At 37.9% G+C, this 16112-nt stretch overlaps 1 protein-coding gene across 1 annotated transcript in view; it reads right to left on the bottom strand.

Moving 5' to 3' along the window:
• Positions 1-4737: 4737 nt before the first annotated feature.
• Positions 4738-16112, bottom strand: part of LOC146373855 (cGMP-inhibited 3',5'-cyclic phosphodiesterase 3A-like) — a 62056-nt gene continuing 50681 nt past the window's right edge. The window contains exons 13-15 of the mRNA XM_084950085.1: positions 15782-15943; positions 12023-12272; positions 4738-11314 (exon numbers count right to left, since the gene is read on the bottom strand). Coding sequence (XP_084806211.1) covers positions 11001-11314; positions 12023-12272; positions 15782-15943 — 726 coding nt within the window. The 3' untranslated portion in view covers positions 4738-11000. The remainder of the gene's footprint in view (positions 11315-12022; positions 12273-15781; positions 15944-16112) is intronic.

The raw sequence follows: 16112 nt of genomic DNA, 5'->3' as shown, positions 1-16112 counted from the left end.
CTTCTAAAAACGTTGGGATGCTGTGTAAAATGTAAATAACAACAGAATGCAGAGATTTGCAGATTTCATAAACGCAACATATTATTTGTTTAAAGTGAGAAATGTTATGATTTTAACAAAAATACTTTGAATTTGATGACAGTAGCACATCCCATAAAAGCTGGGACAGGGTTACTGAGTACTAACAACGGTCCGTAAACGTTTGGGAACTGAAGAGACCAGTTGGTTGAATTTTTGTCAGAGGATTGTTGTCCCAGTCTTCTCTACTTAATATTCCTGGATCTACTTTTTGGTCTTTTTCATTTCATGATGCGGGAAATGTTTTCGGTTGGGGAAAGGTCTCGACTGCAGGCAGATCAGCTCACATTCTTGATATAAGAGCAGTATCACCTTATGAAGTTTAAACATTTGCATTAAAATTAACTGATTAAAAAAGTTGCTGTTATCTAATGTACAGTAAGTAATCTATGGGCTTTACATATGCAGACACATGTTGTTAAGTTAGCTACTTAGAGCCAAAGAAATGTGTAATCAGCAGTAACAAAAGTGTAGGAGTGTAAGTGTGTGCATGAGAGATGGAAATGGCTGTGACTGAAGTTAATTGCTTCAATTTCTGAGCAACACTGAGCAAAAAAGCATCCCTAAGCATGACTCAGAAACCACTGCAGTTTTGCTGCAGATTGTTATGAAGCGTAATAAGAAAGATCTGTAATCACTGGTCTGCTTTCCTTCCTGGGTGTTAGGCTGCTTTTCTGTGCTGTTCCCTCTAGATCCGGGGGTGGGTCCTGTCCTAAATCTACATGAGTTTGCAATTTTAGCTGATCAGGAATTTTATTCTAAAATGATACTGCTTCATTTTTTTTGAGAAAACAGCCCCCAGTTGGCCTAAAGGGGTCTAAAGTACTTTGTGAAATAGTCAGAGAGTTTCTTTTACACATCAGGTCATACACCCCAAAACATGCTTAAATATCAGCAATCCCATTTTAACCACATAAAAATTGGGCTAATAGTGCAGAGATTTTAAAATCAAAATATATATACGTACCCATTATGTGGAATGAAACTTTTCAGAATCATAAAAATGATATTTTTGGATCACATTTTTTAAGTTTGATTTTTTTGATGCAATTTATTGTATGTATATATTTGTATGTATACATTGTATATATTTAATGCTTTTTTATTTATTCCTATCTTGATCTATGACAATGCAATTTATCCTTCACAATCCAACTTTCAAATGAATGTTAATGTAGAACGTACAATAAAAATCATTCCTTCTGGTTCTGTCCATGCTCTCATTTAATGGTGCTGTGATTGTAAGATAATACTCTAGTCCAGTGAGCACTGGCGCTACCTCATGCCCTCCTTCTGGAGATACTATTCATAACCTGATTATTTCTGGTAATATTATGCCTCTCTTTCCTTTCAGGCCGTTTCTGCTTACTTTAAAATGGAAATTGTCCTTAGAAGGGTGCTCAATCCTTAATAATTCTGGCCAGTCTTAAAATTGTTCTTTCCAAGGTCCCAGACAAGCTATAGCAGAACAGTTGAAATAAAAAGTAAAAGAGAAATTTCAGTTGGGTATAAGGTTTGGGTCGGTTAATCGTTGGGCTTGCAAAGCATCTTGTCGGGAGATTTTTTTATTCCTGTTTGCTTGTCGGCAGCCTTTGACATCACTGATCCCAGTGACTAAAGTCAAAATCTTAAACTGTGGGCATTTACGATTTGTTTTAGTTTTTCTATCTTCAATGCTTCAATCAATCTGTTTGGACATTTTGAGTTATAAATCAACACAAACACATCTACAAAATGGATCTGGAGTTTCATTCTTAGGCATTTTCTTTTTATCCAGTGCTTAACAGATGTCTAAAATTAAGAGTGTTGGAAATTATCAAAATAATTTTTTATGTTTCTGTAATAATCCACCAATATGCACAAGCCTCTTAATCAAATTAATATTTTTACTGTTGAAACATAATACTTTTTATTATAACAGATAAGGGAAAACTTAAGCTCTTTATTTAAAGAACTTTATGTTTTGATATTTTGTCTAAAGGACTTTTAAGAACTTAAGGACTCATTTAAAAAAAAATAAAAAATGGCATCACTAGTAAGATTAAGGCCAGTTTCACCTGTTGTGTCCAGTAGGGTCCCCACGTTACATAATTGTGCAAAGAAGAAAATATAATAACAGATGTGTTAAAAAATTTGCACACCTGTTAAGCTCAAAATTCAAGCTTTGTCCAAAATTTGCTTTTATGTTACATTTTCAACACTGACATTTAAAGGAAAGCACCTACAGCAATCCAGTTTTCTTTTTTTACTATCTAACGTTGTAATTTTACACAGTCCCCACAGTAACTGGAGTGAGGGGCCTTTATCGTCTCTGTATCTTTACGAGAGCTTTATAATTACTATGGAGGCTCCATAAACTAAGGTGTTTTTGCATTTATCAGCTTGTGGTAAACACCCACTTATAATGAGAACCGAAAGGTCAAAATGCAGCAAAAGATTTCCGATTTAGTCCGTGTAGAAGTGATCATAGTGAGATAAATTAAAGATGACATAGGGAATGTGAACTAATGGTGGCTTACTATGAACTAATGGTGGCGTGTGAGTGATGGTCCCTCCTTCTGATTCACTACACTTGATTCCTGTGCATAGTCATTATCCACAGGAGTCACAAAGTCGGATTTAAGAAGGTCAGGGATTATGGGAAGAAGGAACAAATGAAAGGGAATAAGTAAGGATTTTTGATAGGTGTGGAGATTGCGAGATGGTGGGAGGGAAGAAGAGATTATGAGAGAGGACAGAATGACCAGAACTGACTGAGAGTGAAAGAGGGGGGGGAGGAAGTGATGGGGAAAAGAGCAAGCGTCTCCCTGGAGAGTGTACATGTATTCCTTGCAGAATACAGAATGAAAACTGAGAGAAAAATGTAGGGCACTGGCTTGTGCATAAACCATCTGACTAAAACGTAGCACATCATAAAGATCAAGGGCAAAACTTGTCCTATATTTTCAGTTCACAGAGTAAATGGTAGAAAAGATGTGCCATGATATTTAATACACTCACCAGTAAATTCCAAAGGCTGACGTAAAATCAATCTGACAAAGACCACCTCAAGAGAAAGGCAGCTTTAGTGAAAACAAGATTAATAAACACATTTCAATCTGTACTAGAGAGGAGATGCAGCTGATTTATTTGACTGTCTACATCAGAATTAGTAAATACTAATAACTTTTAAAAAATTCCATTAATTTGACAAAAAGGTTTGGAATTATAGAATTATTCAGAGAGCTATATGTGATGATAATTTGTCTAAAGGACTTTTAAGAACGTAAGGACTGAGTTGATACTCATTTAAAACAACAACAAAAACATGACATCACTAGTAAGATTAAACCCAGTTTCATGTGTTGTGAGCATCCAAGGTGTGTGTATCCAGTAGGGGGCCCCAGACTAGCCCCCACGCTACCCAAGCCTACCTCAAATATGAGCGAGAGTCATACAGTATAACTGAAGCCATGCTGGTTCAGACGTTGACCACAAGGTAGTGAACTGGGTGAGTGACTCAGGATGGTCAAGACATTTTGTTCCATATTGGCATGATGACATCACACAGTTGGTGCAAACTTGCTGGCTGCACATCCACGATGTGAATCCTTTGTTCCACCATATCCCACAATTGCTCTATTGGTGACCGTGGAGGACATTTCAATACAATGAACTGGTTGTCATGTTCAAGAGACCAGTTTGAAATGATTTGAGCTTTATGACATGATATGTTATACTGCTGGAAGCATCCATCAGAAGAGTAGTAGTAGTAGTGGGTAGTCATAAAGGGATGGACATGGTCAGCAGCAATACACAGGTAGACTCTGGCACTAACAATGCTCAGTTGGTACTAAGGAGCCCAAAGCGTGCCAAGAAAACATTCTCTACACTATTGCACCAACACTAGCTTGAACCATCGATACAAGGCAGCTGTTCATGTAGTTTATGCAAATTCTGACTCTGTCATTCAAATATTTCAGCAGAAAGTGAGACTCGGGCACCATTTTCCCACTCATCTGTTGTCCAATTTCTTCATAGGTCTGTACAAATTGTAGCCTCAGTTTCCTGTTCTTAGCTGACAGGAATGGCATTCGGTGTGGTCTTCTGCTGCTGTAGCCTATCTGCCTCAAGGTTCAGTGTGCTGTGCATTCACAGATGCTCTTCTGCACACCTTGGTTGAAGCAAGTGGTTATCGGAATTATTGTTGCCTTCCTGTCAGCTCCAACTTTTCAGGCTATTTTCGTCTGACCTCTGACTTCAGCAAGACATTTTGACCCAGAGGACTGCCGCTCACTGGATAAATCCCAGCAGATCAGCAGTTTCTGAAACAATCAGAAGAGCCTGTCTGGCACCAATAACCATGTCGCATTCAAATTCAGATAAATAACATTTCTTCCCCATTTTGATGCTCAATTTGAACATCAGGAAGTTGTCTTGACAATGTCTGCATGCCTTAATGCACTGAGTTTCTGTCATATGATAGATCTTTGCGCTCACAAGCAGTCGAACATGTATTCTTAATGAAGTGGCTGGTGACTGTACATTCTAAAGTGTAATTATAAATTAAAATTTCTGTCATGCAGAAAACACATTACCATAATAAAACATATCTGTGTATTTCTTTAAAGAGCGAGTCCTGTGAGTTTTTGGAGAAATGACCAAAGAAAGACACACACGTGAAGCATTTATAAATCTTATTATTCAACAATATTCACATTACAACAACAACACTGCTCTGCTAGTGACAGGTTCTAATAATCCCAATATATTGTATAGTTATTTTGTAATACATTATCAAGAGGCACTTCCAGTAAGTCTGGCAATAGAGGAGCTACAGTATTGTGTCTAAATTCCAAAACAGTAAAAATAAATATTTTTCTAAAAGTTTTTTTTGTCATAATATACTTTTGAATCTGTACAGTATATATTTTTTATACAAAGTCAAACAATATCTTGAAATAAAATGTCAAATTTCACTTAAATACTGGTGAATCACACATTTTCTTCATCCTGTTGGTATTGCTACATGTGTTTAAGTGCAAGATACTAAAGAGAAGGAAAGAATTGAATCTGTGAAGTGCCTGCTATAGTAGATAAAAACATACCAGTCTCCTTTATCGTGCTTAAAGTTGTGAAAAAAAGACTTTTGGTTTCCTTTCTGACAAAAGAGGAAAACTAACGAATATAGCATTCAAACAATGTCTACATACATATATGTGAAAATGGCACAGGAGCATGTTCCCCTTTGAAATTGGCCAAAACAACAAACAATACAAAAAGAAAAGGTTTTTTTTGGTTCAAATAAGAAAAGAAAAAAACAAGTACAAGAGCTTCAGTCTAAGAACAGAACAGTAGGCCGGTTACATTGCTACTGGTGCCTGTTGACATGGCAGTGAAAGAATAACAGGCAGTTAACGTGCACGTCACCGTGGGCGGTGGTGATGCCAGATGGATACCAATAATTCTTGAATTCATTTTTATCTTCACAGAACAAAATATATATGCATATTCAGATACCCTCACGATTATTGGAATAATACTGACCAAAAACATGCTCCTTTTAGGGCTTGTTTCTGTGCAAATCACAAAAAAACGCATCGTTCAAAAAGTTTCTTTGGTTTGCACAAGCTCATCCAGTGTTTGGCAATCTCCCCCTCAACATTTAAAGGAAACTGGCTCATGCTGGCTCTTATAAAGTGAAATAACTGGGTAGTTTGTGACCCTGCAGTTTTCTTGTTTGTTTTTCTCTTTTTTATAACTAATATTTCTAATATTGTTTTTTTTTCTTTCAATTAAGAGAAAATAAGAGTTATGACTGCCATGTGATTGTCTGGTACAAATCACTGACCAGTGCTGCTGTGATGACAAAGAACAAAAAGCTGACAGATGTGACATTTTTTGTGTTAGTAAAGAATTTTTTATTCAGCTAACCATGTCGCTAGCTTTCAATGTATCGGCCTATTTACTCCAAATCAGCTATAGTGTATACTTTAAATGACACAATGCAGCCGTGTTTCACAAAACAGGCTTTCTTTGGTTTCCTGTTAGTTATGCAAAACGTTTTAAAAGTTATCTATTACATCTCAGTTAACATTAGGTCTTCATAAAGTTTTCTTGACATAATGCAAAGCTCAATTTAAATTACATGATGGATTCAGCAATATTAAAACATTAGCAAAAATAACTGTTTTTCTCACTTGAATGCGTTGTCAACCTCGAGTAAATTTCTAGCATGTGCTAACAGATTTTTCTTCTTTAATTATTGTGCATATATGAAACAAAACCAACGGCTGCCTTGAAATGCAGGAAATACTCAAATCTAAAACTGTAAAGCGTACATTTAAATGAAGCTTACGTTAGTTCAATAAGGAAGATCTGTATTCACCCATCTGCCTGCTTTTCCTGGGTGTTCGGCTGCTTTTCTGTTTACATGTCTACCCCTTTCACACGCTGTCATTCTCAATCCTGACATCATTACACTAGTCCAATCATCTTCTCACCTACCTTCTTTGAGCCAATCAGCCTGCACTTAGAATGGTTTAAATCTGTGCTCTTCGTCATTCTACCTTTCAGACTGTCTTTCCTGCATACCACCTCCTTCCCATCTCCACCTCAGCCACTTCAGTCAGAGCTCTATTCAAGCCTCAGTCTTCACTGCCACCACCAGCATCTAGATGCTGGTGGGTCCTGTCCTAAATCCTTGCACTGCTGGGATTCCATTCTGCCATGATGGCTCATCGGAATCAAACACATTAACTCCTCTTTCTCAATAAATTATGTTCAGTTCTTCCAAGTGATCTGTCCTTATTGAAATATGGTTAGCAACGATTAAAGAATATGATTTGTAGTGAGAAGCTAAAACACGTGACCCTTGAAACCTTGACCGGTTCATCATTCCTCTCTAGTTAAAACCCTAAAATGTTACACAGCAACACGCTGCAGTGTTCTTGGATTATTGAAATGAATATGATAATAAACTAAATAACAACTTGAAACGATATCACAGCTTTGACTTAAGTCTCTTTGAAGTGTCCAAAGGGTAAATTTCTCTTTTGACTGATCTGTTAAGTTTCAAATTTCTGATAAATGAAAACAAAGTAAAGAGATCTGAAACAGTCTACAAACCCCCAAACACAGGTGGAGAATGGGACCACACAGGTGTGAAACATGAAATATCCAATGTAATAGAGTTCACATTAGATTATACGTGAGGTACTGATATACTCTATAGTGCATCAGGTATTTACAGCGCATGGCGCTCATGCTCATTCACGTGTGCGACAGGAGGCTTGCAGCTTCTTGCAGTGAGGTGGGTCGATGTTTTTTTAAAACTCAAGTTTAAAAGCTTGCAAACCTAAATAATGTCTTGATCTACAGTTGTGTTGCTCTGTTGTGTATCAGCTGGTGTGTACAGGTCATTTTTACCTGCTGTAAGCGAACCTATCAGAACAAGCCAATGCAAAGAAAGGCTAGTGGAAGACGACTGGTCCAGGAAGTGACACGTAAAGCCAAGAGCGGATTGCCGCACATGCTACAAATATGCAAATATGACTAGTGCTGCAGTTTTTGCTACAAAAAAAAAAAACACATATCGATTTGCCTTTACTTTTTCTTCCTTTTTCTTTTAATTGTCAAGATTTTATTTAAAAAAAATTTTTAGTCAGGGATTTTTGTGTGATTGACATCAATGCTGAAGGTAATTCTGCTTTGATTTGTGTGTTTGCTACATATAATTTATTAATGAAAACCTAATTAAGTTTTTCCCTCTTTGAGTTTGAGTGATAGCAACTGTAAATAAAAAAGACTTTAAACACCAAAGGGCTTTCAACTTGAACTGAAACATGAACAAAAAGCCCAGGATTTAGTTAGCGCAGGCCTTTTTTTTCATAGTATTAAAAAAGAAGCTGTGGTACTGCACTCCTTTGTAAGTACAGGGTATAAGCAGTAAAGGGAATTATGCTGCACTGTTTAGCCCTCCTTTGCACAATGGACATTTTGATAACAGTGCAATGGATACAGCTGCAGATTTACACAGTATTACCAGAGTATTAGCAAAACTCTAATTGAGTTAAGAAATTGGGTTACAATAGGACAAGTAAAGGTAGCCAGTAAAAATAAGCAAACAAGCCTGTTTGATGGATTTCTTAGTGACTGAGATCCAGTGTTTAACATCTAACTGCATAAAGTGTACACTTACTGAAAAGTGTAATGCTGCTTTTTATATTTCTGTCACAGTTTTTGTATTTTGTTTTTCTTTTTAGGTTTAATTTCAGCGCTGCTGTTTTCATTGTAAATGTTTCCGCCCTGTTAATGCTCTCCTCTAATCCCTGTCTAATCACTTCAGGTACAAGTAGAATTGCCAAGCCAAAGCTAGCGTATCGCCTGTCACGTGTGACGTCTGTGGCTTCAAATTGTTTACACTCTTTGAGGGATTTGAAATTGTTGCGTTATGAAATAATAAAATCTGTCAAACTGCTACAGAGATTTACCACAGAAGCAGAAAATCCATTGCTACAGGTCAACAATGCTGTACTGCCTCTTCGATATCTCTACCTTGATCCTACCTCAAGTGTCAGGCAGGTTCCCAAAAAAAGTCTTGTCAAAATGAATGCACCCTTTTTTTATTTTGCAAATATGATAAAAGAAAAACAACTGTCCATTACAGCTCACTGCATGAAGAAACTAAGTAACCTAAATTCTTGAGATCTGAATCCACAAAGAGCCCCTGTTGCTTTTCTGACGTCAGATCAAATACACTACATTGCATATCCCTGTAATACGGTTTGGAGAATTGGAGAAGTGGATTATCACATGATTTTGAATCCAGCTGAACTGGCTCATCTTCAAAGACTTACACCAGAAAGAATCAGCTGAACTGTGACAAAGATCTGAGACCCGTCTGACCTCTCATGAGCAGCTCCAAGTCCAGCTGAAAGGATTCTTCCATTAATAAGCCTCATTACCGGGGCTGTTCTTCTTTTTTTTCACACATTTTCTTCCATTACAGCAAATATGAATGTCCGAGGACATCAAAGACGAGCGCAAACAGTGACATTAATAAAAGAGTGAAGAGAAATAGTCTCTTAAAAAAGAGTAGGTAAATTACATCATTCAATAAATAGATAGTAAATATCATATATTTGTGTACATGTGGTTATTTATTAAGCTGGATTCAGAAATGTAAGGGGCTTACTGTTTCCACTATAACTTTCTTTGGCTTTTTATGGAAGTGAAACAACTAGTTCTTTAAAGTTATTTTAACAGCTTTTTCTATGTGTCATTAAAAGTCACTCCAAAACACAGATAGGCTTCATGGTGCTGATATTTCTAAACTCTTTCTAAAGGTTTTTTGGCTCGAGAGGTCAAAGTTCACGCTATCATATCTTTTGTTTACATGAGGCAATTTTAAGCAACTGTAGATGTACATCACTGACTTTTGGCTCGTTAACTGCTTTTGCATTCATGTGGACAGAAACATTTTAAGGGTGTTTTATCAGATTTATTTACTTAGAACAACAAAAGAAAACCCCTGTTTGAAAGAATACCCCTATGCGCGTGGACCCGGTCCTACGCTTCCATGTATAGTTTTTTTGTGGGCGCACAGCACCTCCTGCATGGCAATAAGCCTCACAGTGTTGAAATGTCTTATTAACGTAAATCTTCTTGGGTAATTTGGAGCTGTGACTCAGCTCTGGCCTAGTCCACTATGGCGGATTACTGCACTTTCTGAAACATTTGGCCTACATACCAGCCTATAAGTTACACTGGAGAGAAACAGAATCTCTTCTCTTTATCCCTTAAAGATTGATCCAAGTTGAGAGGTCCCATAAATGTGGGCACAGATTATATGTGCCTGCAATATGAAAACACCTTATATTACCGACTGGTTTCTTTCTTGAGAGTTAGCTGTAGTGTGATTAATATTAATGTGCATTATGTGTTGCGCAAAGAGAACCACACTCTGCTGGGGACGCACTGAAGTGACATAAAAGGCAGAAGCAGTGACAATTAAAAGGACAAGAACACTAGAGGTCCTTTTTTTGTTTCTCGATCTCTAAGGGTTTCTGCCTTCCTGAGTTATGCAGACTGGAAACGTGTAGGTGCGCTGAACTGATTATAACAAAAGAAAGGGAGAAATGATTGCTGACTAACATTGTTTGACAAGAACAAAACATTGTTTTGTATGTTTTTCCTTGAATGAGAATAAAGCTTTTGGTGCAACAGAGTTCTTTGTTAAACTTCCTATCTGTTCTGAGCATGGAGTGTGTTTCTGCTATAGCACTGTGTGTGTCTGTGTGAAGTGTGTGTACACAATGCATGACCACTGGCTCTTTTTTTCAATCTCCTCCTGAAATTCACGTGGCAGAGGCTCAGTGGACACGGCTTTTCCGCTGGCTTTCATCCCATTGTGTTCACGGAGAAGGGGCCTGGTGCACATCCTCGAGCAGCTGCATGGCTCCAAAGTGTGCTGATAGCATGGGAACTAAAGAGAGGAGTGTGTGTGTGGGAGGTGGGAGCGGGGTGACAGTGTATTACTCACTGGCGGAGTGAAGATGTGAATCAGCGTGGTTGGCCCATAGTGCAAGATGAGCAGTCTGGGTGCCAAATCCAAACTAAAACAAACAGCAAAACAAACAAATGCACTCCATCTTGATTACTCAGTCTGAGTTTTTCTCTATTTTCCCTCATTTGTCGCTTCATCTTCTTGCTCGTCTCACATCTCTCTCCTCGTCAGATGCACTGGGTACGAGTTTATCCCTGTCCTCAACCCTGTTTTTGTTAGGCACATTTTACCCAAAACATCCTCTACAGTGTTGTGTCAAAGTGATGTGCTGGCTACCATATAAAGAGTTTAGTTAGGAAAGAAAAACAAAAAAACCCAAAAACGTTTTGGACAACGTTTAGATTCCTGGTTTAAGAGGAGGTCAGAGTTCATCATTTCACTCAGGTTCTTCCTCTTTTTCTCCTGAAGTGTCCAATTGTGGAAGGATCTCCTCTTCCTCTATAGCTGGCACCTCTTCCCTTTCATTAAGGCCATCAGTCGACTCCTCTTTGCTTGCCTGCTCCTCCTCTTCCTCGTGAATGGCTGTTATTGGATCGGTGGGCTTGCCAATGCAGTTTGGATTCTCTTCCTGAGCCTCCTCCTGGGCTTCTGCAGCAAGCACTCTTTTCCACATTTCATGGTTTTCCAAAAGATGCTGTGTGATCTGGCAAAACACTTTCCTCCTGCTCACCTTTTTGGCTTCTTGCCGCTCTGTCAGACAGAAAACCAACAGTTAGAGAAGATTCTGGGATTGAAAAAGAGTAGAAATAGAAGATTTTTGGGAAACATGCTCATTTGCTCTCTTGCAGAGAGCTACAAGATAGGACTGATATTCATTTTACACATGCGTTACGAGAAAGGCATAAAACAGGAAAACAGTGAGTCTGCACCTTTACAGCGAGATAATTAACATATATATACACACATATATTCTTTTTGTGCTAAAAGCAAAATTTAAGAGTACTGTGGTTTCCTTGTTTGTGTTTTTATTTTTACTTACAGGAATAAAGGGAGCGTGACGCGCGTAACTACTGTAAAAAGAGAAACTAACATTGCACTTGCAGGGAGATGATGAAATGAGCATCATATATATGAAAATCAAAAGAACTGGAATTTCTAATAATAAATTATAGATGCTGATGATAACTGTTGCACTTGTTGTTGCAAGAAAGCAAATGATAACTATTTATCCCATTAGGAATATGTGTAGTAATTAATAGTGTTCTCAACTGTGTGTCCTTTTTGCATCTATCACAGCAGCAGAAACTAGCTGCATTAAATGCCGATAAATGAGTCAAAAATAATGACAGAAAGTCTATCCTGGAACATGTCCTGCCATGCAGTGAATACTCACAGGAACGATGCAGTGACATACGTTAGGTATTCCCTACAACATGAATAATCAAGAGACTGACATACGCGAGGTGTCAGAACTTGTTGACGCATCCTCATCTGCCATATCCTCGTCCTCCTCTTCTGTATCTTGTCCTTCCTGGTCTCCCTCAGATTCATCAACCCAGTGTCCCGGCATAAGAGCAGCTGAGTCGTAGGAGGAGCACAGTGGTCCCACGATGTGAGTAATGAATGATTCCTGCAGTTTAGCTAACTGTGGAGCAGACCTGTCCATGAATGGGCTGATGGGAAGGCCCAGGGATGATTCTTCATCGCCCTGGCAGAGTACAAATATGAAAATGTAAGAATAACAGGAATTATTAAATATAAATGATGTGTCTTGCACTCTCTCCTTCAAGAGCTGTACATTTTTAAAGATGGCAGAGAATAAGGGCTTTTACACAGCATAAACTAATTTCTATATTAAAATAAATCAATATACGAATTAAACACGATATCACTCAAAGGTAAACACAGCTATGCATCTAGTCTTCTGTATAACTCAAGTGGCAAGCACAGAAACTTCCAGATATGCTGCCTCTGGGTACAGTCTCTTGAAAGTAGGTCAAGAAGACTACAAATAGAAAAACATCAGTTCAAACTATGGCCGATCTGTATGTATCAGTCATCCAAATGAGGCTGTCTGCAGAAATTTTCCAGAGTAATGGTGAATGCAATCTTTATACTTGTAACCACATGGTCACCACCAGTAAATACAGACGCAAATCTAATTATCTTTGCTGTGTATGTATAGATTGGGTGCACGACTCCGCATCAGATAAACTGTAATTATGATTTGTTTAAGTATTTATCTGTGTAACAGTCGTATACTGTAAATGGAGGCCACATAAAGACAAACCAAAGCGGAGTCATATCTGCCCCTGTTTATCGTGTGGTTTGTGTTGGATTACCCATGACCACACAGCTTGTATTGTATTTTAATACATCGTGACAGTCCTGTACTGTGCTTTTATGTTTGTTATATGATGTTAGGGCTTTCAAAGCTATTCACCGGGAGGACAGAGGGCCAACAGCTCCAATTGCTATGGAAACCAGAAACCTGGATGGCGTCAGTGCACAGCACTAGTGGTTGTGTGTGAAAAGTGTGTGTGTGTGTGTATTTATAGACACGGCACAATCAAACAGATAAACTTTGTTTTAAGTGAGTATTTTTAAAGTGTAGAATATTAAATTGGTGCATTGCAGTGCATGATGAAAATTCACGCATGTTTGTGTGTGCGTTTATATCTGTGCTGACTCTGATGTCACAGAGAGCCTCGTTCCACTTGTGATCTTCCTCAGTGCGACTGTGAATGAGTGCTGTCAAAGGATGGCACATTTAGGTCATGCGCCTCTCCTCTATGAAAGCAAAGCATGCGCATACGCTCTGTCTCTCGCCACCCTGTCTCTCACCCCCAACCCCCATCCCCCCGGGATGCTGTCACTCAAAGGACTTACATAATCCATAAAGTTTTTTAAGACAACTGAGCCAAAGCTTCCAGAGGAACACCAGAATGCTAAGAAGCAGACATGACAGGCATGTCGCTTTCATCGGGAATCAGCAATGTTCAGATTAGAGGTTTCTCGCTGCTGAACACTGGTTTGATATCCTTTCTCTGAGTTTTCCCTTCATTAAAAAGGATTAAATAGATAATACACATTCTGATGCTAAGTTTGGTGACTGTCAAAGCAACCTTGTGATAACAAGCTTCTGTCCCAGCCTGTATGTCTAACATAAAGACCTGATTTGAGAGGAATTTATATTGTGGGTACCGCTGAGAAATAAATAAAGCTTAAGAGTTTTCAAATTAGTGCTATACTGTCTACAAAATCCTTGCTTGTTATCTTTATGGTCTTGTGAGTTTATAGCAGGATTTGTTGCCAGGCATCCATCTACAGCGGCTGTAATAAATACATGAGCTAATAGGTAAGTGTTTTCAATATTCAGTTATTGTCAGGGGGAACATGCGGCTACACATTTATACCTTAGAGAAATGTTCTAGGGGCAAGAAATGAAATGCCTTTCATGCATACTGGAAGTTTTTAAAGATTTAGTTCATTGTGTCTGTTTCTTAGCTTTACTTTCCAATTTCCTGTCACCTCTGTAATGTCACTCTCCCAGTTTCCTTTATTCCCTGCCTCATTGTCTTGCTACTTTGTGTAGTCAAGAGACTTTTCCTCATTTCTCGTCTTTTCCGTCCCCCTGCCTGTGACCTGGACAGCAATCTCATTACAAGACTGTCTCAGTTCCTAAAATGAATTTGAAGGACAGAGGATTGAGGAGACAGGAAGCTTGCCAGAGCAGATGTAACGAAGGATCAACAGGTGTATCCTTTGTGTGGAAGTGTTGTTACCTCCGTGCTAAACTGCTGAAATATACAAACCGTGTTGGGAGGAGGAATCTACAAATAAGTTATTTTAGGAACTGTTCAGTTCACTACTCGTGTATTTGTTTGATAAAAGAAAAAGGTATGATATCTTGACACACTGTTAATTTATTTGAAAGATGGCCTCAATAATAAAGTTGTGAAGCACACTGTTATGCTTGAATGACATCTGAAATAATGAAACACAGCAGTAGTTGGTCTGTACCAAAAACAATTTAGGATGCCACCATGCCAAACATCATATTTACTTGACATCGTTTTAAAAATCCGACTCCAAAGCCAGGATGTCTCATTTAGTTAAATGCCCGTTTCCTTGACTGACTCCCCGTGTCTCTTACTCGCCTCCTCTACTCACATGTCTGGCAGAAGGGCCTAAGACGTTAAGAGGATTCAAAGAGGATTCAAAGAAAGGAATGAAGAATGTACTTAGAAAGAAATTAGGAATCTGGAAGGTTTCCGGGAATTCTTAGTGTTTGTTGTGTTTTCTGTCTTGCCTTGTTTTCTTCTGTGTGAACTCTGACCTCTGTTTTTAGATTTTTTTTCTTTACTCTTTTTTGCCCACTGGATTTATTTGTCATGTTGACTGACCTCCTGTGAATGTTCTGTGTTTGGATTTTCCTTCACTGAAAATCACATTGCGTTTATCACTGATAAGGCTGTAGACAAGGCGGCCAATTTAGAACATTTTTGGTTAACTCTCACAAGATATTGGTTTATATTGACAGGATTCGTTAGTAAAACAGTGATATCAAACACAATAATTATTGTTTTTGTACAGACATTTAGCTTGAATTACAATTAATAACTCCTAATCCCTGAATGTAAAATAGTTTTAACTTGTAGCTTTATAATTTTTCATGTGACTGAAATATTGAAATAATACTGAGATATTTATCATACATAAACTATGTTAGTAATCTATTACAGAAAAATGACCTCATATCTCTCATTAATGATCTAATAAAGGTTCTGCAACAGCCACTCCTAACAGGACTTTGGTTTATTTACAAATGATAGCCTGATGACAGTGAAAACACTACTAGAGGCGCTCCTGTGCATCACAGCACTTCCTGTATTTCAAAATTTTTTGTATAACTATTTGGTTTGTGGCATCTGGCAATTGCTTGTACTTTGGCACACAAGTTAGGCTTTAGCAAAATATCCAGTCTGATCACACTGGCTTTTAGGTAGAGTTTTATTGTGTTAAACCATTACTGATATATAAGTAATAAATGGTTGATTTTATTAAGTTGGTTTTTTTTTTTGTTTAAATTTAAAGATTTGGGCAAGTGAAGAGTTAAAGAAAAGCATATTTTGGTAGAATTCTTTTTGAAATGATTCTTGTGTTTTTTGTGTTTTGTTAGCTCTGAATATATTGGAGACATTTTCATGAACATACCTGTTCATAGAACTCATTGACGATCCCCTCTGTCCATTGTAGGTGCAGCTCCTTACACTTCAGTGGCCCGTTGACATCAGCGAGCTTGATGCACATCTGGCACACTAGCAATCGATCATTCTCATTGGTCCAATCAATACAAGACACTCCTTCATCCCCTACCTAAGGAATTAGAAAGACGTTTTTGTCAAAAACAAAAACAGAGCTTATAGATTAGTTGTAGAAAGGTTTATAGACCTTGCATTTAAGACAATGTGAAAAAAAAGACATTCTCTGTTACTTCAGAAAGAGACCTTTACAGAAAAAAAATGAAAAGAGCCTGTAGTAAATG

This window comes from Perissodus microlepis, chromosome 14 (assembly GCF_051167445.1).
Source record: "Perissodus microlepis isolate ML-2025 ecotype Zambia chromosome 14, ASM5116744v1, whole genome shotgun sequence".
Lineage (NCBI taxonomy): Eukaryota > Metazoa > Chordata > Actinopteri > Cichliformes > Cichlidae > Perissodus > Perissodus microlepis.
The sequence above is the reverse complement of the archived record's forward strand: the minus strand, read 5'-3'. Positions and strand labels throughout refer to the sequence as shown.